Source organism: Anastrepha ludens, chromosome 2 (assembly GCF_028408465.1).
Source record: "Anastrepha ludens isolate Willacy chromosome 2, idAnaLude1.1, whole genome shotgun sequence".
Classification (NCBI taxonomy): domain Eukaryota; kingdom Metazoa; phylum Arthropoda; class Insecta; order Diptera; family Tephritidae; genus Anastrepha; species Anastrepha ludens.
In genome coordinates, this window is record NC_071498.1 from 113,881,558 (window position 1) to 113,906,777 (window position 25,220).

The following is a 25,220-nucleotide window of genomic DNA, read 5'->3' on the forward strand; positions in this document are numbered from 1 at the left end:
CACTTGCCGAATGCCAGCTGGGTAAGAGCTACCAGCTTTGCTCGAGTTTACAGCAATACTAGTAGTTAGTGTTGTTGGCGTCGCATATGATATGGCGGCGCCCGTGCGCGCTTAATGCCCGCGCTTCTCAGCAACAGCCGCTGCATATTTGGCCATGCGATCAGTACAACGCTTGGGGTGTTCGCTCCAATCGCGGCTTGGCGACATTTCAGCATTTAGTTGCATCGCGTCCATTGCCAGTGAATTTAGGGTTGCTGTCGTTAGCAGCGCCCACAAGGCAGAAAGAAATCTCAGGTTTAAGTCGTTGTTTTGAATTCGTTTGCTGTTTCTGTTTTGAGTTTTTGTGTGATATTGTTTTTTTGTTTTTGCCAAATACTACTTGCAATATAAGGCACATAATTTGTACGATTCCAGTATTGTTGTTTTTATTGTTGATCGCGCGTTCTTTGCGCGCTCCATAAAGTACGTCGCGCATGCGCTTATTGTTTTTGGTATTTTTTTAATCATAATTTACGATTTTTCGGTTCGGTTTTAATACGATCGTACATAGCGTTTAGTGCCGTTGCTATTATTGATGTAGTCGTCGCCGTCCTCCGTGTAAGTTGTATTTTTGAGTTTTGAATTACCGAGCCAGCCAAGAATTTTGTGCGCAACACAATTGCAACTGTGTAATTGGCATCAAATGCTGCAGTTCTAGAGGAGCTGAGGTCCGTCTGCCCGCTTGCCTGCCTGCCTGTCTTTCCGCATTTTGCTTGAATCGCGAAGTTCGACCGACCGCTGCAGCTTCCTGCGTATACGAATATTACGTTGGCTCATTCGCCGCAACTGCTGGACTCACCGCCGTCCCTTCACAAAGTTAGTATGCCGGACAGCGACAACACTGCTTCAACTCCAGCAGCACTTTGAGATGGATCCAAAGAGTAATAATTGTGCACATTAGTCTTACATTTCATTTTTTGGTTCGTAATATTTATGGGGAAATGAGAAAAAGAGATTTGTTTGTTTTTAATTTGGATATTTTTATTGCTGTTCTGTACACCCTCATGTACACATACATTTCATACATTTATACATTCGAGTATGTGCTATATGATGTGTGAGTTTGCGGTCCAGAATCGCGAGCTTCCCGCTTTCCACTCTATGCATGAATGTTGTTCAGTAGCTTGTAATTTGTTTCGTCTGGAGCATGGAAATGGAATTGCACGGTGTTGTTGCGCCTGACGGTGGTTGTCAGCAGCATAATTGTTGTAGCTGCAAAATGAATTTTGCCATTAGCTGCAAAACACTGCACGCTCTACACTGCAGACTGCAGCTGGGCGTTGGGATATCGTATAACGCAGCCATATATTGTTGCAGCTTCAGTGAATTTAATGACAGCAAAGCAACCAAAAAAAGATCATTCAAAAAGTACTTAAACAAAGCAAATAAATAATAAAAAAATTAAGTCAACAACCAATTTTTAAAGAGCAAGACAAATGGGGATGCGTCACAGTATTTTGATTTTTATGCGCATTGCCTGAATGAATGAATTTGCTATATTCACATACATATTTACACATGTCCATACATACTTATGCTGAGTTGCACTGCATATGATTGTACAAATTTACATTGAAAAATTGCCGTCAAACTAATTTACAAATATTTTCGACCCTGATTGAATCATATTACCGAGAATTAAATTTACAGGACAAGAAAATGAAGTTAAAAAATAAGAGGTGTAGGCAAAATTTTCTATGCGCAACATATGTGTGTACATGTGTATAAAAATACATGCATAAATAGCAAGTAACCAACTGTCTTCGATTGTACTGAAGACTAGTTATCTTTCAAGCTTTCGAGAGATAAAAAATGTGTACGTATAGCCGAATAAAGCGCTGACAGGCACACTGGCTGGAACGCATACTACAGCCTGCTAAAAACTAAAGGGTGTTTTTTTGAGGTTAGGTTTTCAAGTTGGCACTACTTTTTTCGTAGATGGTCTTTTTGACAGCTGTCACTTGATTTATGCTCAGTTTGGTTTGCCATTTCATAATGAATAGACTTACACCTGAACAACGTTTGCAAATCATGCAAATTTATTACGAAAATAATGGTTCGGTTCGCGCGACGCATCGCGCGCTGCGTCCAATATTCGGTCGACATAATCGTCCATCAGAGTCACTAATTCGATTAACCATGGATCGGTTTCGCACCACGTTTGCTCTAGTGGATAATACGCATCCTCAGAGACGTCGTACAGTGCGCACCGAAGACGCTATTGCTGCTGTGGAGCAGAGTATCGAAGAAGACCCGAATGAGTCCATCCGCCATCGCGCGCAGTAATTGGAGATGCGCCCATCCACTTTATGGAAGATTTTGCGGAAGGATCTTGGTTTGCGGGCTTAAAAAATCCGACTCGTGCAAGAATTGAAGCCGAACGACCATCAAGCGCGTCGCACGTTCGGTGAATGGGCCCAAAACGAGAAGGCCACCGATCCCGATTTTCACAAGAAAATTTTGTTCAGCGATGAAGCTCACTTTTGGTTGAATGGGTATGTCAATAAGCAAAATTGTCGCATTTGGAGTGAACATACTCCACAAGCCATTGCTGAGACGCCGCTACATCCTCAAAAAGTCACTGTTTGGTGTGCTCTATGGGCAGAGGGAATCATTGGTCCATATTTCTTTAAAAATGAAGCCGGCCATAATGTTACAGTCAATGGAGAGCGCTATAGAGCCATGATTAATGACTTTTTCGTGCCTGAATTGGACGATGTTGATGTGGACGACCTTTGGTTCCAACAAGACGGCGCTACATGCCATACAGCCAATGCAACAATCGATTTATTGAAGGAAACTTTTGGTGAGCGCATTATCTCGCGCCGTGGACCTGTGGCGTGGCCTCCAAGATCGTGCGATATAACACCGCTGGACTATTTCTTGTGGGGCTATGTGAAGTCGCTTGTCTACGCAGATAAGCCCGAGACGATTGACGTCTTGGAAGAGAATATTCGGCGCGTTATTGCTGACATACGGCCCCAATTGCTGCAAAAAGTGGTCGAAAATTGGGCCTCTCGGCTGGAATTTATTCGAGCCAGCCGCGGCGGCCACTTGCCCGAAATCATTTTTAAAACATAATGGCAACCCCTTATCATTATAATAAAGCTAAATTCTTGGCCATAACATTAAATTATATACGTTTTATTCCATCTTGAAAACCTAACCTAAAAAAAAAAAAAACACCCTTTATAACACCTCAGCATTTTCATGCTTTTTTTTACAAAAATATATCGCATTCTATAACAAGCGACATATAAATCAAGGTTTCAAACTTTGTAGAAAATATATAAAAGTTCAACAAATTTTCAATAAGATTTTAAGCTTTTTAATCAGAATTTCTAAAACTTCTGAAAATTAATTCAATTTTAGTAAAAGAAAGTACAAGTTTAAAGTGGCTCAAAGTCTCATAGATTTTTGGTAATTTTTTCCCTAGCATACGAAAGGACGACATATTTTCTTTAAACTTATTTTAATTTATTTATTTATTTGCAAGAGTGATAATTATAAATATGAGGAGCTTTTTCATGACAGAAATGCACTCCGAAGTTTGCCATCGCCTGCCGAGGGCGATCGTTATTAGAAAAAATTTTTTTCAATCGTTTTGTAGAACAACATAAAGACGCACGCCTCAAATAGGAGGAGGACTCGGTCAAACAGCTAACAGAAGTGTGCGCGCCAATTAATATTATTACTATTAATGCACAAAAATTTAGCAAGAGCGTTGGCTACCGAGGTCTTCGGTTCTGGAAGAAAGATCGGAAAACATCTAGAACTTTGAGCAACTTTAAACTTGCACTTTCTTATTGTAGAATTTAATTGTAATTGTAATTGTATTGTATTTATTGGGCTAAGTACCTACTCAATTTTTTTCCTGAAAATTAAAATGTTGAAATTTTGGCGAGCATTTGTTAAATTTTTACAATTTTTGTATAAAGTCTGAATAAAAATGTTAAAATTTTGGCGAAAATTATTCAAAGATTTATATTTTTTGTATAAAGTCTAAAATTTGATTTATATACTTTTTATTAGATAATAAGCTATATGTATAAAAAAAACAAAAATAATTGGTGCGTACACTTCTGTTAGGTGTTTGGCCGAGCTCCTCCTCCTATTTGTGGTGTGCGTCTCTATGTTGTTCCACAAATGGAGGGACCTACAGTTTTAAGCTGACTCCGAACGGCAGATATTTTAATGAGGAGCTTTTTCATGGCAGAAATACACTCGGAGGTTTGCCACTGCCTGCTGAGGGGCGACCGCTATTAGAAAAATGTTTTTCTTAATTTTGGTGTTTTCACCGAGATTCGAACCAACGTTCTCTCTGTGAATTCCGAATGGTAGTCAGGCACCAACCCAATCGGCTACGGCGGCCGCCGTGTAATATAATAAGCTATACTTTAATTTAAAAAAAAATAAAGAACCTTAAAGAAACGAAAATTAGTCAAATCTGGTCAATATTTTGAGGTGCTATATTTTTTCGCTAGATGTGGCTTTAATATACTAAATTATCTTTAATATATAATATTTATTAACTTATCGAGGATATTTAAACATTTCTTCCGGCCAATCGGTAAATTTAAGAAAAAATGTTGACATATTTTTCATCCGTTACATTGGAATTTTTTTTTTTTTTAATTAATTTGCAAATTGTTTGCCTGTTGGCTATACGTAATATAGAGCTCATAACAGTTGGTTAAATTTAATAGTAGCTGGTTTATTAGCCCAAATCAGCGCTTTGACGTACGCCCACCAAAAGAAGTCCAAAGGTGTCTAATTTCTTGAGACACACCACAAACTGTGACTGTTTTTTACACTTCTTTATTCACTTTTTCTGATAAACAATAAGCAGATAATATTTTGGTGCTTACACGATATATTTATTAACTTACTAATAATATTTTAAATTTTTCGCATTAAAATATACAGTCAAAACGACTTCAAATATCTGGAGCGACTGTTCTGCTTTCTTAAAATCAACAATTCAACCAGAATATTAATCGGTAGACCTGTGGCCATAGTCGAAATTTAATATCTTGATGTGTTATGCTTCGTAAAAAAACGTTTAGCAGACGTTACAATGACGTTAGAATAAATTTGATTGCGCATTAGTTTTTGAGATAACAAAGCTGGCTGCTGAAGAAAGCCCATTGTAAAGTTCAAGTTTTATTAGTACAAGCACCACTATCGCATACCACTTGCATGACACTATCTGTAACTTGTAAACGGATGGGAATTTCGAAAAACTATTTCATAACTGCTTCCTAATCTTGATAAATTAAAAAAAAAAAATTATAATTCTCTTTATCACATTGCACATTTTTTTCCAATAAGTTGGAAATTATATATATATTATGTAGACTCCGAACGGCAAATGCTTTTTTAAGGGAAATACAGTCAGAGGTTTGCCATGGGGTGACCGCTATTAGAAAAACTTTTTCTCTCATTTGGTGTTTCATGCACGGAGGTTTGAACCTACTCACTTCCGAATGGTAGTCTCGCATCCACCCATTCGGCTAAGGCGGCCGCCCATTTTTTAAGAAGAAATTAATTTATATGTACATCTGGGACAAAAAGTGTGTTTTCAATGTGCGTGTGTTAAATCGACATATTTATGTTAGTTAGGTATGATTTGAGAGTCAAAAACACTTACGTTTTAATTGCAATTTTTCCTTTTGAGTACGAGACATCCTGTGGATCTGCAAGTTAAATCCATTGCTGCTCAGAGCGCTATTAGGTTAAAGGAGCTTGGCCTCTGGAGACAATTTCCTGTAGGACATAGTAGCATCTTGAAGCAGATCTCCCCTTCCTTCTCTGTTCTTCGCACTGATCTCTAAATCCGCAAACTGGGATTTGAGGGTTGTGCTAGGGCTATCTTTCCGAGCAGGCAAGACTGGAAGGAGGAGAGGGTCGGCATGGATATAGGTATCTCTGTTTTCACTGACGGATTCAAGATGGAATCTGGAGTAGGAGCGGGGGTTTTCTCTAAATCAGCCAGCATTTCGGTCTCCTTTAAACTGCCGGAAACGAGCAGCGTTTTTCAAACAGAGGTCTTCGCAATTCTGCAGGCATGCAAAATGCTTCGGGATCGCTGTTGGGAGGGAGACATTAATATTTTTTCCGATAGCCAAGCTACGATCAAGGCCCTGTCGTCGCCGTATTGCAGCTCTCTTCTGGTGAACTCCTGTGAGGAGGAACTCAAACATCTCGATCGAGCAGGAAACATTTCCCTTATCTGGGTTCCTGGGCACAGGAATATAGAGGGAAATGAAATTGCCGACGAGCTTGCCAGGAAGCGGTCGACAGAACCGGTTTCAGCTGTCCCCCTCTCAGACATCGGTGCCCCTTGTCCGTTGTTAAAGGGAACCTACACAATTTCTTTCTAAAAAAAAGCACAAGACAGATGGAGTATCATCGTGTGCTATTTCGAAAACACTATGGCCCCAATACGATAGAAACAGAACGCTTAAGGTATGAGAATCTCCCGACATTCAATTTCCAAACTCATTGCGGTGTTCACTGGTCACTGGGTGATCGGTAATCATGCGGAGAAGCTCGGAATTCCGTACAACCCCTATTGTAAAAGCTGTGGGGATCCTGCAAAGAAAAAGAGACTGTTGAACACTTTATTTGCAAATGTCCGGCTCTGGCGGCTAGACGCTTGAGATTCCTTAGCATGCCCTTTGGGGATGACTTGAAGAAATTTTCCAGCCTAGATCCCTTTTCTCTCCTCCACTACACCAACAGCACTGGTTGGCTGTAGAAGGCTTTCTCTTCCCAAACATTTTTTCTTTGCACAGGAAATGGTCCACATTGTGGTATCAAAACTTCACGTAAGTGCTACTTGAAGTGTGCCTGTGGCACTCTTGCCATTTTACCTACCTACCTACCTACGAGACATTATAGAAATATTTATAGGAAAATTATTTGGCGTACTTTACATTTGAAAAGTTGAATTTAAGGACTTTTCGTATTAAAATTATTTTTAACCTATATAACGGCGGCCGCCGTAGCAGAATGGGTTGTGTGTGACTGCGATTACGTAGTGCCCGGTAGTCGCACTTGGCAAACCTCTGAGTGTATTTCTACCATGAAAAAGCGCCTCATAAAAAAGCGTCTCTCAGGTTCCTACCAACCAACTAACAATATTATGTAATAAATATATACGAGTGCATCCATACAAAAGTATATCCCAAAATAATAAAATTTATTACTTATATAATAAAAATATTAGGAAAGTTCATTTGCAAATTACCAAGGGAACACGACAAAAGAATATATATAACTATATTAGCTGGAGGAAAAAGTGTTTAACGTTTTTATCTTTATTTCGAAATTAACTAAATTAATTTATCTCATGCAAATTTACAGCTTCTAAGCCATTAAATAAGATTAGCTATTGCTCTATCAGAGCGAATCCCAGTTTCGACGTCCATATTGCCAGATCCAGCGTTCCGCTGCTGCATTCGATATTTCATTTGTTAAAGTCCCTTAAAAAAATTGCTTGTACCTATATTTTTATTATAAATATTTTTTAAATCCCTTTCTTAGATTACTTACTGGTGTTGCAGGTTTTTCACTATTGATATGCATTAGTCATTCATTACAATTTTACTATCTGCCTTTTCGATGAGTAAATGTGTGCTTGATGACTATTGTTGTTTGGTGACGCGGAAGTTCTATAAAAGATAATTCCATCTTTGTAATTTCACTACGAATAATAAATTTACATTTTTAGCTTTGCATTTAACTACTTTGTAAACTCTAAAAAAGCTTAGACAAAATGTGAAATATTTATTATGCCTCTTACCGACGGAGGAGCTGAGAAAAAGGGGTTGTGGGGTGATTGCCTACGCGGCAAAATTTCTTTGCACTATGTACGAATTGATGCAGGGATACTTAAACGCAGTTGTTAAGGGGATGGCTGAAGGAGATCTAAGATACTCAGAGCTGAACTCCCTTCAGTAGCCGATACTGTGATGGTACCGTCTGACAGAATTCAGCATCTGGGACTAATCTTTGATAGAAAGCTAACGTAGAGTTCCAATATTGAGGGAATCCAAAAGCCTGCCCTCATTAGAATCAGTGCAATGCTAAATACGGCATTTCTGGACATCGCCGTCAAATCAGACTAAGAGGCTAGTGCTACCTTAAGCTACGTAAGTTCATTTCTGTGGTGACTGACCAGATACAAGCGGAACCTTCTTTATTCACATCCTCTCAAATGAAGAGTAGGCAGGCATTTGGAGATAGGCCTTGTTTAACATGGCCATGGCTGGCTTGAAATTGAAATGCTGGTGCCATAGCACATATTTGGCGAGAAGTTCTCCAACAACAAGAAGCAGTTGAGTGACTGCTCACTTTTGTAACAATTGTGAAGGAAGTAAATAGCTAAGTAGTGTGCTCAAAACTAGTCGGGGAGTGCCTGATTTTCCTTTTATATGGGTACCTACTCACTGCTCATTTCTAAGACTAATAAAGCCGCGATTCTCGCATATTGGGATGCCCAACCGGACATTTTTTATTAAGCATACGAGCTGTGAGTCTCCTCATTGCATCGACTCCCTTTTGTGGAACCTGTGTGAAGAAGGAAATGTAATCATCTCAGCGTCTTCTCCCTAGCCGTTCTGCTGTCGCATTCCTATGGATTAGGCAACTTGGGTATCATTGTTTTGCTACGCCTGTGGTTATAGCAGACCCAGATATAACCCACCTGATGTGACATAAAGTGAAGTGGGCTTGGAGTATCGCAGGGTATAGAACATTTTGTCTAACATTACATTAACCTTCCTACGGTCTTCAAATTAACTGACGCGGACGGACTTCGGGTCAAATTTGACCCAATACTATATTTTCAAGGTTTATACTTGGTTTTTGATTATTTTTACTGTTAGGTTTTTTTCCATTAAATGGGTATCTTAAATAAAAATGAAAATCCAAATATATTTATTCCATTATCATATTTTTTTATTAATATATTTATGAAAATTTTTATTTTATATTTATGTGAATAATACAAACTTGAACAAAAACGTTTATTCAATAACAAAAAGATATTCATGAATAACGAAAACTTGAAATATAAAGTGTATTTAATAATGAAAGAAAAAAGAAATAAATTATTTCAGACAGTTTGTACACAAAGTAATAGTTTTAGAATGTTGTTTACATATATATTTATTACAAATGTCGCAAACTAATCCTGTTTTGTTATCAGTTTTTGGGCATAGTTGACATCGACTTCTTTTAGTTATTTTCTTTTCCGACGTGTTTCCAAATTGACCTGATGATGATGGTTGTGCATCCAGTTGAGAATCCTTTCGTATTTTTTTGGCAATTTCAAGTGAAAAATGTGCTCGTGGTAAAGTTTGTCGCTTTTTTATATAGGGTGTTACGAGCTGCATACCAAGGTTTTCCAAGTAAAAACGGCGCTTTGTAAGACAGCCCTCATTCCAGGTGTGGTTGGCGGATTTGAATAAAACGAAAGAGTTATAAGCTGAAATGTCGATTATGTTACTAAACACTACTTGAGGCCACCGTTTTGTCATTCGTTTGCAAGTGTAACCGCTTACAGCTTTGTCCAATGTGTCTACACCACCTTTACATTTATTGTAGTCCAGTATTATTTCTGGCTTTTTATCTCGACGATTACTAATTTTTGAATCAAGGTTTAGAGTGCTAAGTAGAATCACAGCTCTATTCTTCTTAGGTATGTACGAAACGAGAGTTGTTTGTTCGGTAAAAGCGAAGATTGATGAATTTAGTGGTCTTCTTTTTATGTTAACTAAGTCTGGTGGTAGTTCGGGCTTGTTTTTGCGTATTGTTCCTACTATCGTAATACGTTTCTCCAATAATTGTTGTGCCAATTAAGACGTGAAAAAATTGTCGGTTGTGAGGTTATGTCCTTTTAGCCCTTCAATCAAATCAAGAACAACACGCATGCCTTGATTTTTTTCGGGCGTTCTTCCGATTGCCTTGCCAGTGTAAGGTTGGATGTTCCAAACATAGCTCGTTGTTGAATTACAAAGTACCCAAAATTTGATTCCGTACTTTGCAGGCTTTGCTGGCATGTACTGGCGGAATGGACATCTTCCTCTGAAAGCTACTAATTGTTCATCGATGGTCACGTTTTCCGTTGGATTGTAAAGCTTAGGTAATATTTCAACCCATTGATTCTACAAATCACGTATAGGAGCAAATTTATCCAGCGATCTTCGTTCACTTCGTGTTTCCCTGTTGTCGAACCTTATCACTCTCGATATTTTTTTAAAAGTCTTCGAAGGCATAGTTGCAGTGAATATTGGTCTTCCGGTTTCAGGGTTCCAAAGACTTTCACAGCTTTCGTTATTTGATCGAAAAACGCCAACTAATATTAGCAATCCAATAAATGCAAATAGTTCGATGTTTTCAATATCCAGCCATTCTTCACCGTTTTCCCTCAATGTTTGTGTAGGTCAATATCGTACGTATCAAAGGAGGTGGAAAAAATAGTTCAAAGCTAGAAATTTCTTTTTCGGTAATTCGTGAGCACGACTAACGCGTTAGTCCAGGAATCAAGCTGATAATATTTTCTCTTGAAGCTCTTCCGGCACTTGTTACAAGAGGGGTTTTTGAAAAGTTTATTTGACCATTTTTTGACGACATCATTTCAGAAGGCACAAGATAATTTTCGTCATCCCTAAAATCACTGTCGGAAGAATCTGCAACCTCAACATGATCTTCGAATTCAGAACATGATTCATTCCTCATCATCCGAAAACGCGGCCAAAGAGAATTCACTTTCACTATCACTCATCGTTACGAAATAAATAGTCGAATAACCAAACAAAGCACGTGCTTTTAAATTTATGTTTACTGTGAGCTCAATAAAAGCAGATTAAATAATACAATGCAACCGCTGAGCCGAAAATTTGCAATTCGCAAATAAATTTAATTCAAATAACGTCTGATTTATACGTTGGGTCAAATTTGACCCGAGGGTCGTAGATGTATAAAAATTTCTACGCGACAGAGCCTAAATTATTTTTTTTTAAGTTTACGCTTATTATAAAAAATATAATAAATTAGAAAAAGTCACGAAACATCAAGTCCTGAAAAAATTTGGTTCTTGAAAAAACTAAATTTTTTTCCTGAAATGGGTCAAAAATGACCCGAAGACCGTAGGAAGGTTAAGGTTGTCTTAATATTTGAGCTTCATAGTTAAAGTCAACCATTATTAATATATGAAGGAGAAACCTCAGAGAGCTGATGCTTTTCCTTGTATACTGGAAGCACATCTCTTAAAAAAATTTAATTTAAGACAATACGTAATAGTAGAGGGCACAGTGTGGCGTGGGTTGCTTTTCAGCAGTCTTGGTGCTGCTACGGACGAAACGGACTTTCTCTGGTGAGGCTACTAAGTTTTGAGATATTTGTACATGACAAATAAATATTTATAAACGAAAATGGTCTTATTGCTTTGCAAAATATTATACATGAAGCTCAATACCCTTTTGTATGCAATTTGAACATTTTTTGTGATCGACATGATAATGTTTTTGTTTGGGTGTTTGTGAAATTATACTGTATACCCGAGCAAAATTTGTTGGCAGTCAAGTGCTCGTGTAATATTAAATGTATGCCCAGGCAGGCCTAAGTCTCACTGTATTTCAAATAATTTGGTACAACAACTGATCTTGGAATTGAGTATGCAAAGCCAGCGAAACAAGGGTGCTGGAGATGGTGCTTCATCACCGAAAATCGAAGTGAGTTGCTCAGCACACTGTTTATTTAATTATTGGAAAATTCAATGAACTACAATAGTTATTACTGACTAAAACGCTAGCCTAGGTTACGACATTTTGAGAAAAATCTAAAATAAGATCGAGTTTGGTAATTAAGAAAACGCCTTTTTGGCATAGAAAAATCTAGCGTAATAGAACACGCAAAGTAAAGTGATTCTCGAAGTCCTTAGTTATTTTTGGAATAAATAACTCAATAGGCGGCAGTGCCAATAGCTTCATTTATTACGCGAAACAGAAGAGACGGAGAAATGGTTCTGCTTTCAAGGGACCTTAAATTAACTAAAATGAGAAATAAGTCACAGTGAGGGATGGTATCAGAAAAGTTTAGGGAAGTAAGGGCAAAATTAGAAGTGCACGGGCTCGAAATGGGCACGAAATAATTAACGATGGAAAACGTTTTTTCTAATAGCTGGCGCCACTCGGCAGGCAATGGTAAACCATCGAGTGCATTTGTACCGTAAAAAATTTCCTCATAAAAAAAATCTCAAATCAACTCTTTAAAACTGTAGACGTATTCCTAAAATGGAAGGAGGAACTCGTCTAAACATCCCAAAACGGGGTGTAAGCGCCAATTATATATATATGTATATGTATATATATATAATATATATATGTATATGTATACTTATATTATTTAAAATTCCATTAATGCGTTATTGTATTACTACATACATACTCGTACAATACGTAAACTTTATTCTTTTTTCGAGTTAATTCAAATTAATTCAAATTAAAGAGTTGAAGAGTATTTTAAACTGGTTAAACGCTATAGAATTTAATAGTTGAAAGCATTAAGCCTAAGCGCCGGAAAATATGCGTCAAATGCTTGTCAAGCAGTAATAAATATTTGTAGGAGTGCTCCATGTATAGCTATACATACTAAGCTTAAATGCATATAAACATACTTACATATAATACATATACAAATGGTTTTGAATTAACGATAAAGTAACGAGATTGACATTGAATTTTCAAAGGCGTATTTAGTTACTGCAGACAATGATTTCTGCTATTCCAGCAGCGCTTGCATGCATATCTATGTGGCATGCGCACACCCGAGGGGGTGCGCTTTGGGTCAAATACCCCCTGAAATAACCATAGTTGATAGCAGTAAAGGAGGTTGCCTAATCAAGAGTCTTTTAAAAGTGACGCCTGGATGTCAGCAGTGAATAAATCTTAGATGGTGTCTTTTTTATGAAATTTTTGACAATTTTCAAGTAGATACACAGCTTAACGCAATAAAACAGACCATTAAAATTATTGAAGCTTATTATAAAATGGTCTATCCTTAAGAGCAACATATCCAAAATTCGTGATTGTTTAGGTGAAATAATTCTTAAAATGAGTCGACAATTCAAAGGTTGGTGAACAAAAATTTCAAGAAACTGGTTTCGCCGAAGATAGAAAAAGCACTGACGGACCGAAAACTGGACGTTCTAATGCGAATATTGCTGCTGTAGCGCAAAATATTGCTGAACATGCTTCAACATGACAGTCTTTTCTCGGTAGATGGCTCTAGTGATCGATATTTCTTAAAGCACCGATCAAACAATTTAAAGTTTATGCTCGTTGTCAAGGCGACACTTCACAGTCAAAAAATCATTTTGTTCTCTTCTATTTGTTACATTCAGTTGTGAGTTACAGGGTGTTACCAATGGAAGTTAAGAAAGGGAAAATTCAGTACATTTTACAGCTTTTCTTTGATAAAAGCAAAAATGTAAGCCAGACCGCTGAAATTGTGAATGGTGTTTATGGTGCCGATACTTCAAAAGCTAATTAGATGCAATTTCGGTTTCGCCCATTTCGTTCAGGCATTTTTGATGTTAAAAAATCACAGAAATAATCGGAATTGATCGGCATCGTAGTCGTAGTATCGCCCAAGCGCTAAAGATCGATCATAAAACAGTTTTAAACAATTTGCGCAAACATTTTACGCAGAAGTAATGAATTTCTTTTCTCCCAAACTAATATAATTCGTAAGAGCCGTATTTCGCATAAAAATAGTGAGGTCTGAAAGAATTGTAATTTTTACGTATTTTATTTTAAAACAACATCTAGTCGCGTTTTCTATTATCATTCTGCCAACTCTTCCCATGAAAACTTGCGTTAATGAAATAATGACTTGAATACTTTGTCGACTCAAAACACATTTAAGTTTCTAGAAATCGCAGGAGTCAGATGGAAAGAATTTAAAACAAATTTGCTGAGAACAAACAACGTGTCGAAAACGAATTATAGTTTTTTTATCTTCATGCGACTAATAATACGTTCACATATAAGTAGATGGTCTACTTTTTCGCGCTTAACTCAAAATCCGTAAATAAAAAGCGCGATTTCCCATACAAAATTTCTCTCCCAAAATTTGAGATTATGAAATAATCCTTATATGTTCGATTCATTTTACAGAAAAAAGCGTGTGCCCATAAACGTTTTGTCCTCTTATTATTTATTATAAAATGTGATATAGAATTTTTCCATGCGTATTGCTGTCATAATTTTTCGCATACGGATTTCCTCCAACTGTTTATTCCTAGCAGCCAATTGCGCAATTAAATCAGCTATGCCTTCTCCTTGTATTTTCTTCATATCGTTAGTAATAATTAAAGAAACCAAAAACACCGAAATATTCCACCAAAATAATTTTTATGAAGAAAAACCTCTCAAAACAGTATTGACAGCTGATTGTCAATTTGGCAGATAATCTGCCTTATGTGAACGGGTAGATTAATTTGGTGGACTTATAGGTGCTTAATGCATATGTGAACGTATTTTAAGTGCCCTTATTTGTTCCATTGTGATTTAGATTTAATTTTTTTCATTATAAAATACATTTTCTTTTATTTCTTATTAATTTTTTTAGAACATTATTTTGTTTTATGTATTTATATATATGTTATATATGTATATATTTTATTACACTTATTTTCTATATAAATATTTATGAGCGGATTTTATAGAAACCCCCGCATCCCCTCCAAAAATTAGTGGTTACGCGTCTGGTATTTATATACCCTTTAAAATTGGAATTAGAGTTTCAACTCTGTCAGAATCAGAGTCGAAATGAAATGACAGCAAAACGGATGTGTTGCCAGACATTGTGTGGCACATGCCGCATGTGGCATGCCACAGACAGCGCTGGCATGAAAGAGAAAGCAAATGCCTTGTAGTACCGGATATCAATGAGGGGTGAAAGATGCACACACATACGCATCCGGCATGTTAAATACTCACACATTCAAATGTAATTCAAATAACAATAGAAAAGGCATTGCCAGACGAGCGACATTAACACAAACAAACATACTACACATACATTTGTTAAGTAACACATACACACCCATGACAGCGACAGCGGCGGGCGTTGACAAGCGCATGTCGAGATACAACAAATACAAACGTACAACAACAACTCAGCAACTACTCTAACAACTCAAACAACACCAACTCAATCAACATTAACACATATAAACGCGCAGACGAATACGAATAGGAATATGAAAGTGAAACGAAACAAAATATTCCAAACAATTCCAGTTTGACTTTCCAGCTGGTAGCTGCCAGCTGCGCGGCTGTTATACTTTTGTTGTGTATTTATTTTAGGCTGTGTGTATTAATGCTTGCATGTGTGTTTGTGCTGCAGCACGGGACAACCAATCAGATGTTCGTTTGCGCGGTTGTGTTGGAGCTGGTTATTGTGTGAAAGAAGGAATGGTGGTGAGGCATTCTGTGACGCGACTTTGTTATGCACTTGGGGCTGTTGTTTATTCGCCACGGCCGCTGCTCTGCTATTTGCAACAAAGCACAAGTAGCAGCAGCAGTCTTGGTTTGTTGAAAACCAGTTTTTTCCATAAGTGGCCGGTGAATGAACCGACTGTTTGGCGAGTACACATAATCAGACGCACATGCATATAAATACATTCACTTCACTACGCAATGGCTGTGTGCACTATTTTGTGCTTTGGGTTAATGTTGTTTGTTGTTTTGTGGTCGGCATGGAAATGGACGGGGCAATGAGCGTCCTTCTCAAATGCAATCGACTTTCGGGCATGTCTATTCTAACTGGTTTTTCAAGCATTACTTCCGCACTAAAGCTTAATGCTGCTCATGCACATATAATAGTACAATGGCTTCATCTAAGTGCGTGCGTACTTACGTGCATGCATCTGTAATTCAGGATTAGGGCACAACTAGGTTATTTTGGAGCAGTAATAGTCTCTATTTCATCGTTAGGAAATGTTCTCACTGCTTTTTTACCAGGTGTACACCGGTTTTTCGTATGCAATATTCTGCATCGATTTTGGATTACAATATAATCCAATTCCATACACATTAAGTTACATATGTACATAACCTTTCATGTACAGTTATGGACAGAGAAATAGCGCGTTTCCCCACAATAAATTATAATGATGATTATTTTCACTGGATGACCTAGTAAAACAGTAATTTTGCACAAATCTATTCTTTTATTTCAGCATCTTCAAAAAAAATATATATATATATTATACAATAATAAATAACAATTCAATATCTACAATTATAAGGAGCTCGAAAAATCGGAATTTATCACATTTTTTATCAATCTGTTAGAAAAAGAGAAATTAGTTACATATTTCAAATTGGTAAAATTTGTTTTTAATTACTTACCTGATTAGTATTTTGTTGAATATCCATTATTTTTTAAAACTGCGTCACACCTACGAGGGAAAATTTCTATTAACTTCAACGTTATCCTTAATATCGTTCTACACATTTTTAATGGGTTGAAGCCTCGTCGGCTTTGGAAGGCCAATGCGAAAGACAAACGTGTCTTGATATTTCTTTTCGACAGTAGCTGCTTTTTTCAGCTGACACGTCCCTCCAATTTATTTTCATTGAGGCGTCTTCGCAATTATTTAAGCAATTTTTGTTTGTCTTGTACCGTTTTATTAAAAGTTCCAAAGAATGTCTTCCTTTCATGATTGCAATGAAGTCCTCCTCCCATTTTCGTGCCCAGTTACGATTTTAAAACAAAACAATTATATTTGCGATTAGAATAAACAAGAATTAACCGAAAAATTTAGCGTTAATTATTTTAACTAATGATTAAAATAGAACTGCGCTATTTCGTTGGCCAACAGCAAAGCTAAGGGGTTATATACAGTTAGAAGGACGAAAAAAGCGGATTTTCCAGAATTTTTCTCAGAAAACTTTTAAGTTTATTGATCTAAAATTTGCACACATATTATGTTATCTCTCAGCTGTAGTTTAAGACTTAGTTTTAGTAAAAATATTTATTTGGAAAGGCGCTATAGCTGATCTCCGGGAGCTCCTCTTAAAAAAGACGTTTTGCGGTGACCACTATATCTATGACACTATGTCTCTGAACTGGATCTTCTGAAATTAAAAACCAAACAGATTTCGTTAAAGTAATGTTATATCAAGTAATTAATAGAAGGAATAAGCAAAATACATTTTTTTGACAAAATGGCGGTTTCTAAAAAAAAACTCAATTTTTAACCAAAATGTCGGCCGTGAATTGTTATACAAAACAAAATATTTATCGGTGAGAAAAAATATTCGACTAATTATTAAAAATATATATTTATATTAAAATTTGAGACTGATCGGTTTAGATGTTTTCGAGTAATGTTGGTCACCGACTTTGAAAACACCATTTTGAGAAAAACGCGTTTAAAGTTTGGCCTTGTACTTTCAAGCACTCTGAAACACCTTTTCAAATTTGCGTGTAACTTCGAAAATATTCACCGGAAGGATATTCAATTTTCTGTGTGTATTCTTAAATATATGCACATTAAGAAAAAAAAATAATAATAATAATAAAAATCGATTTTTTGAAAATTCTAAATGTATATAATCCCTTAAGTTGCTTAGAGAGAAGAGGAACATTGGCATCAAAATATTTTCGAATATCAGTTAGTCTTCTAAGAAATAACAATTCGTATAGAGGACACTGTAAGTGCGCTGTGCGCTTTGTCTATAGCTGTGTATATGTATGTATGTAATATAATATATGTTCACAAAATAAATCAGCGGCATACATTCCATTATTTTAAAAATATTTCTTTGCCTTAAGATGTTTGCATATGCATTTTATAACTTGTACGCATAAAAGTTGTGGCATTAATTTTTGTGGTTGCGAAATACGCTTTCCATTACTGACAAGATTTTTATTTCTTACGATCCTTAAGTGATTTATAGGCTACTAATTATCGGCTTCTTTTTTAAGGGGTCCCGGTGGTATAGAATTTTTTTACAATAAAAAAAGTAAAAACCATATTTAAGTTTTTAAGGTTTTTTATTTAACTTCTTTTACATGCAAAAATGAAAAAAAAAAAATATTTTAATAATTTTAAAAAGGCGCTGAAGTTGACTCTCCCGAAAATTGGACCTGGACGATGTTGCCCATTTTGGCTCTTCTAGTTATCTGAAACACAAAAACCAAAGAAATTATTAATTAGTACTACTGTAGCTATGTCCCGCTACTGGAATAAAAAAAGTGACGAAATGCCGCAGTTTCGAATTTGAAACTTTTTAATTTTTTTAATAAAAAAATACAAAATAATTGAAATAATAATACGGTTCTAGTACGGGCGATAGTCATTGCTTTTTTTTTGGCAACACCAGGCCGAAAAAAGTCGTTTCGAGATAAATTAGTTTAAGGTTTGAAGTACAGGAGCGTGCGGACCGCTCTTTACCTAATTAATGGGCTGTGAGAGCTATAATATTGTGAATTTCCCATGAAAATTTCACAGTATATTCTTGAGATACTGTACTTTCGAAATATCGAAAAAAACAAAAAATCGAGTTTTTGAAATTTCTAGACCACCAGATCCCCTTAAGGGCAATATCGCTATTCTTTCGGATGGCCAAGCTGCAATCCAGGCACTAGATTCAGTTACAACAACCTCTAAGCTGCTGGAACAAAGCAGAAATAGCCTTACCATCTTGAGTATAAACCATAAAGTTACCTTATTTTAAGTCCCGATACATTGGAACATTAAAGGAAACGAAAAAGTGGCCGAACTAGCAGTAGGGAGATCTGCCATGAGTAACATCCTTGCAGAATCGGTATCCACATACCCAATTTCAGCAGAACAGCAGAGCGTTATGGCCCATCTGCGACAGCTAAAATGGGCATCACTCACAACAAACACTTTCACAGTTGTAAACAACCAGAGAAAAAGGAAACGATTTCTTATTACCTCTGTGAACGTCTTGCCTTATGGAAGGAGAGAATGTCAACTCTGGGTAAACCACTGTTCGAGAGTCTCGAACAACTGTCTGGCTTATACGTCAACAACCTAATAAGGTTTTTAAACCGCACAGACTGGATATAGTCATGCTGTAAATAACCATTAAACAAGTTGGTAGTGAGCATGTCGCAACAAAATGGTGCGGAAGTGCTAGTTGGATTCTGGATGAATCACCACTTTAACAAACCAACCAACCAATTCTGTAGAGTGAACACATAATTTTTTTTTCCACTGAATACAGAGACGTTATTCGGAACCGCCAAATGATTATATATTTAATTAGGTAAAGTGGCAATAATGAGTATTAAGTCTGTTTATAATTATGACTTTGTTAGAAGAACAAATGAAATGTTGAGCCTGACTCTTACAAAAATAGAGTAGATTAAACCAAGGCATTATGAGAGTTCTCATTAACAGTTGTTAAGTTAATCGAGCATAGAGATAACAGTTGTTAATCAGAACTCTCATAATACCTCTCAGAGAGCATAAAATTGTAGATATTAACATAATGGGCCCCTTCTTTCCGCCAAGACTTAGCAAGTGGCGAATAGATGAGGCAACTGGGGCAAATGAACATATGTCGGCAATGCGTGAAGAGAGCTGCCTTAAATGACATGTGTTGGTAAGGCAGTGCGTTTAATGAGCTATAGCCCTACTCGCTAACGGCGAATCTTCTTCTTCTTAATTGGCGCTATAACCGCTTACGCGATTTTGGCCGAGTTTAACAAAGCGCGCCAGTCGTTTCTTTCTCGTGCTAACCGGCGCCAGTTGGACACACCAAGTGAAGCCAAGTCCTTCTCCACCTGATCTTTCCAACGCAGAGGAGGCCGCCCTCTTCCTCTGCTACCACCAGCTGGTACCGCATCGAATACTTTCAAAGCCGGAGCGTTTGTATCCATTCGGACGACATGACCCAGCCAACGTAGCCGCTGGATCTTTATTCGCTGCACTATGTCTATGTCGTCGTAAAGCTCATACAGCTCATCGTTCCATCGTCTGCGATATTCGCCGTTGCCAACGTGCAAAGGTCCAAAAATCTTACGCAGAATCTTTCTCTCGAACACTCCAAGCGTCGCTTCATCGGATGTTGTCATCGTCCAAGCTTCTGCGCCATACGTTAGGACGGCCATGATGAGAGTCTTGTAGAGTGTTAGTTTTGTTCGTCGAGAGAGGACTTTACTGCTCAGTTGCCTACTTAGTCCAAAGTAGCACTTGTTGGCAAGAGAGATTCTACGTTGGATTTCAAGGCTGACATTGTTATCGGTGTTAATGCTGGTTCCTAAATAGACGAAGTCTTTTACAACCTCAAAATTATAACTGTCAACAATGACGTGGGTGCCGATACGCGAGTGCGCCGACTGTTTGTTTGAAGACAGGAGGTACTTCGTTTTGTCCTCGTTCACCACCAGACCCATTCGCTTTGCCTCTTTATCCAGTTTGGAGAAGGCAGAACTAACAGCGCGGTTGTTAAGGCCGATGATATCAATATCATCGGCATACGCCAACAATTGTACGCTCTTATAAAATATTGTGCCTGAGCGATTAAGTTCTGCGGCTCGTACGATGCTCTCCAACATCAGGTTAAAGAAGTCACACGACAGGGAGTCACCCTGTCTGAAACCTCGTTTGGTATCAAACGGCTCGGAGAGGTCCTTTCCAATTCTGACGGCGCTGTTGGTGTTGAGCAACGTCATCTTACATAGCCGTATTAGTTTTGCGGGGATACCAAATTCAGACATCGCGGCATACAGGTAACTCCTTTCCGTACTGTCGAATGCAGCTTTGAAGTCGACGAAAAGATGGTGTGTGTCGATTCTCCTTTCATGGGTCTTTTACAAGATTTGGCGTATTGAGAATATTTGGTCGATGGTAGACTTTCCAGGTCTGAAGCCACACTGATAAGGTCCAATCAGTTGGTTGACGGTGGGCTTCAGCCTTTCACACAATACGCTCGCTAGAACCTTATAGGCGATATTTAGAAGACTAATCCCGCGGTAATTGGCACAAATTGCAGGATCGCCCTTCTTATGGATTGGGCAGAGCACACTTAAATTCCAATCGGCAGGCATGCTTTCATCCGACCATATTTTGCATAGGAGCTGATGCATGCACCTTACCAGCTCCTCGCCGCCATGTTTGAATAGCTCAGCCGGCAGTCCGTCGGCGCCCGCGGCTTTGTTGGTCTTTAGCCGCGTTATCGCTATTCTCACCTCGTCATGACCGGGTAGCGGAACGACAATTCCGTCGTCAACGATTGGGGTATCGGGATCTTCACTTTCTCGGTGACATGCGCAGCTGTCACTGTTTAATAGGTTCGAGAAGTGTTCCCTCCATAATTTAAGATTGCTCTGTACGTCGGTCACCAGTTCGCCGTCTTTGTTCTTACAGGAAAACGCCCCGGTCTTAAAACCTTCTGTAAGCCGCCGAACTTTCTGGTAGAATTTTCGGGCGTTGTTCCTGTTGGCCAGCATCTCAAGCTCTTCGCACTCACGTATTTCGGCCTCTCGTTTCTTCTGTCGGATAATACGTCTCTCTTTCTTTTTCAGCTCTCTGTAGCGATCCCACATGGCTCGCGTTGCGCCCGATCGCAGCGTGGCTCTATAGGCGGCATCTTTTCTTTCGGCGGCAGCATGACATTCCTCGTCGTACCAATTGTTTTTTCGGGCTCGCCGGAATCCGATTTCTTCTTCGGCGGCGGTACGTAGGGAACGAGAAATGTTGCTCCATTGCTCGCGCATGCCGGTGTGTTGGGCAGTGCTCTCCGAGAGCAGGAGTGAGAGTCGAGTGGCGAATCTTCTGGCTGTCTGTTGTGATTGCAGCTTTTCGAGGTCGAACATTCTTTGCGTAGGTAGATGCACGTTTTTTGCTGCACAGAGGCGCGTGCGCAGTTTGGCTGCAACAAGGTAGTGATCCGAGTCAATGTTGGGTCCTCGGATCGTACGTACATCTAATACACTAGAAGCGTGTCTTCCATCTATCACAACATGATCGATCTGGTTTCGCGTTTTTCGATCAGGGGACAGCCAGGTAGCTTGGTGTATCTTTTTATGCTGGAATCTGGTGCTGCAGACTACCATGTTTCGGGCCCCGGCGAAGTCGATCAGCCTCTGTCCGTTACCGGATGTTTCGTTGTGTAGGCTGAATTTTCCGACTGTGGGGCCAAAAATTCCCTCCTTGCCCACCCTGGCGTTGAAGTCGCCAAGCACGATTTTTATGTCGTGGCGGGGGCAGCGCTCATAGGAACGTTCCAGGCGCTCATAGAAAGAATCTTTGGTCACATCGTCCTTCTCTTCCGTCGGGGCGTGGGCGCAAATTAGCGATATGTTAAAAAAACGGGCTTTGATGCGGATTGTTGCGAGACGCTCGTCCACCGGAGTGAACGACAGTACTTGGCGACGAAGTCTCTCTCCCACAACAAATCCGACACCGAATTTGCGCTCCTTTACATGGCAGCTGTAGTAGACGTCGCAAGGTCCTATGGTTTTCTTTCCTTGCCCCGTCCATCGCATCTCTTGGATGGCAGTGATGTCAGCCTTTACTCTCACGAGGACATCAACCAGCCGGGCAGAGGCACCCTCCCCATTAAGGGACCGGACATTCCAGGTGCATGTCCTCAAATCATAGTCCTTAGTTCGTTTGCAGGGGTCGTCATCAGTATAGGCAGGTCTCATCCGAGGCTTTTTTAAAGTTTTCATTGGGGGCGATTTTTAAGTGGCGGGTCCCAAACCCAACGCACAACCAGCTATCCTGGAATGTTTCGCCTTCTCACTTTAGCTCACTCCCGAACGGGTGTTCGGAAGCTACCCAGAGGATACGTGGGCTAATCCCGGCCGTTGTGAGCTGCTTGAACCATATGTAGAAGAATCGTCCTGGCCACTCCCAAGTGAATGGCGATCAGTAACTTTCCCCACTTGCGTGGACTTCTACACATGGAACCATCCTCCGGCGAATCTTACTCATCAAGTTAATCGAGCATAGAGATAGCGAGCGGGGAAATAGCGAATGGAAGAGGCCTAATGTTTACTATCCTTACACTTTTTAGGCAATTTTATAAAAAATATATCTCTCGGAAAGAATATTGCTGAGGCAATAGTTGCAATAGCTACTTGCAACTTGTTTTTAATTTCGAAAAGCAAACATTTTTTTATAAAATTTTTTTGGGTCTCTAGTCTTAAATTGATAGCTTAAAATACACGCAATTTCGCGAAACTCTATATAAAGGGTCTCTCAAAATTGACGCCAATATTTCAGTGGTGAATAATTTCTAGACGGTACCTTTCTTATGTCATTTCTGACATCTGTCAGGTAGACAAATGCACAGTTTTACACTATAAAACAACACCTTAAAATTATTGGAACTTCTTAAGGAAATGGTCGATCTTATTTGTAAAATTAAATAAAAAGAAATCACTTAAAATACCAATCTTGAATATTAACTTTTATTTAATACAACTAAATATGTAGATTTGTAAATATATTACACATTCTAAAAATATTTAATTTTTTTTCATATATTTGATAAAAAATTGATATGTTTACAAACACTTACAATACAACACACATAGATACATATACAAGTATTTGTGCACATACTCGTGCCAGATATCCCAGCCAGCATTTGAAGTGAATTTTGGATTACCACTGGATAACAAAGGTCTACATGGTTTTGTTTTTATATGAGAACGGTTTCCAAAGTATTTTTGTGCACTGTGCTATTATGGGGTCCAAAACAGTTGAGTTAAGGTCATCAAACTGAACCTGATTTTGTTTTCGGTACGCCGGATCAGTCATTTTGAGTTATGAAAAACTGACACGGATTTGTAACCAGCGACCCCAAAAACCCTCGAGCATTCATTTTTATAAGCTTGGCTAAATTTTTAATTAATAACTTGGAATCTGATTGTAATCAATGGACCTTAAAGAGTTAATCACATTTAATTGAAAACTTAAAAATTTTTTTTGGAACTTGCATACATCCATTTATCTTCATTATAGTTTAAGATTCAAGCTTTAATTTGAGTAACGGTTAAAGTCTTTAGTGCGTAAGTAGGTGTGAAACCCCATTGCATTAACTACTTCTTAGCAGCAGTATCAATGAAAACATTGCTCTGCTCTCGCTACTTCTCTGAACTTGAACAGATGAGTAGTGGAGCAGCTAGCTTCATTTCGTCTATCAGCTGCTCATTAGCCCGTTGATTGGCAGTGCTGCCGAGTACTCAAACGAGTTGCTGGGCGCGCTCTCACATAAATTGAGAGCGCTTAGCCTCTAGTCATCTATGGTTCGGAAGAAACTTGAGCGGAGACTGTGTTGATTTTGGCCATGCAACGCTTGGGACATTTTCGTTCCGCGAGAGAGAAAAAAGATATAACGTAGAGGAAAAGGAGGGAGAGAGCAATATCATATATACATTTTAGATACACTTTAGGCTATTTTTTCCTGAGATTTTCCTTGTGGTTGCTAATTTCTAGTGAGAAATAACTTTTTGGTGCCTACTGTTTGCGGCGTTTTTTGGTCCGAATTTTTTTGGCCTTTTTTTTGGTGCCTACTTTTTGGCGCTTATTTCCGTTTCCTGGCTAGTACTTGTGCGTACAATAAAGTGCTATCCATCCCGGCGTCGGATTTATTAGTATTGCCTTTGCGGTAATTTGTGCCGTTGCTGCGGTCCTGGAATCGCTGCGTTTGTGCGGGAGATAAACGCTTGGAGTAGTGCACGTTGTTGCAACGGTTTGTGTCCGGCGTTTACCTTTACCGGTCGACCCTTCTTCGTTTTTTGTAAATTTTGTCTATTTGTATTCTCGGCAAATATTGTGAACTTATTTAGATATATATTCTCTCTCTCTCTCTCTATCTCTTTCCCATTCTCTCTCGGGCCTCTCCCTCTTTCTTTGTCTGCCTTGAAAGGTTCACTTCTGTTATGTGTAGTACGCTACACGCACTTTTTTTCGTATATCACTAACACAATCTCAGTTTTCCCGTAAACAGAGCGCTGTTAAAGCCACGGTTACGTCAGCGAATCAGCTGATTCATTTAAAATCGCTGAAAGCCGTTTAACAGTCTTATGCTGGCCACGCCTCTGCATTCTGTACATCGTGGCTTGGGCGACGAATTAAAAATTAAAACGAATAACATCAGAAAATTACTACG

General features: G+C 38.5%; 1 protein-coding gene across 4 annotated transcripts in view; it reads left to right on the plus strand.

The window, feature by feature from the left end:
- LOC128855128 (protein single-minded) overlaps positions 1 to 25,220 on the plus strand; it is a 105,176-nt gene that overhangs the window by 32,616 nt on the left and 47,340 nt on the right. The window contains exon 1 of one of the 4 annotated variants that reach the window (XM_054089781.1): positions 623 to 855. The exons of 2 other annotated variants lie outside the window; for them this stretch is intronic. Coding sequence is in view for 1 of the 2 variants with exons in the window: in XM_054089778.1 (XP_053945753.1) it covers positions 908 to 920 (13 nt within the window). In the remaining variant the exon portion in view is untranslated. Of the gene's footprint in view, positions 1 to 622; positions 921 to 25,220 lie in introns of those variants that run through there. One more of the 4 variants, XM_054089778.1, reaches the window with a different exon arrangement.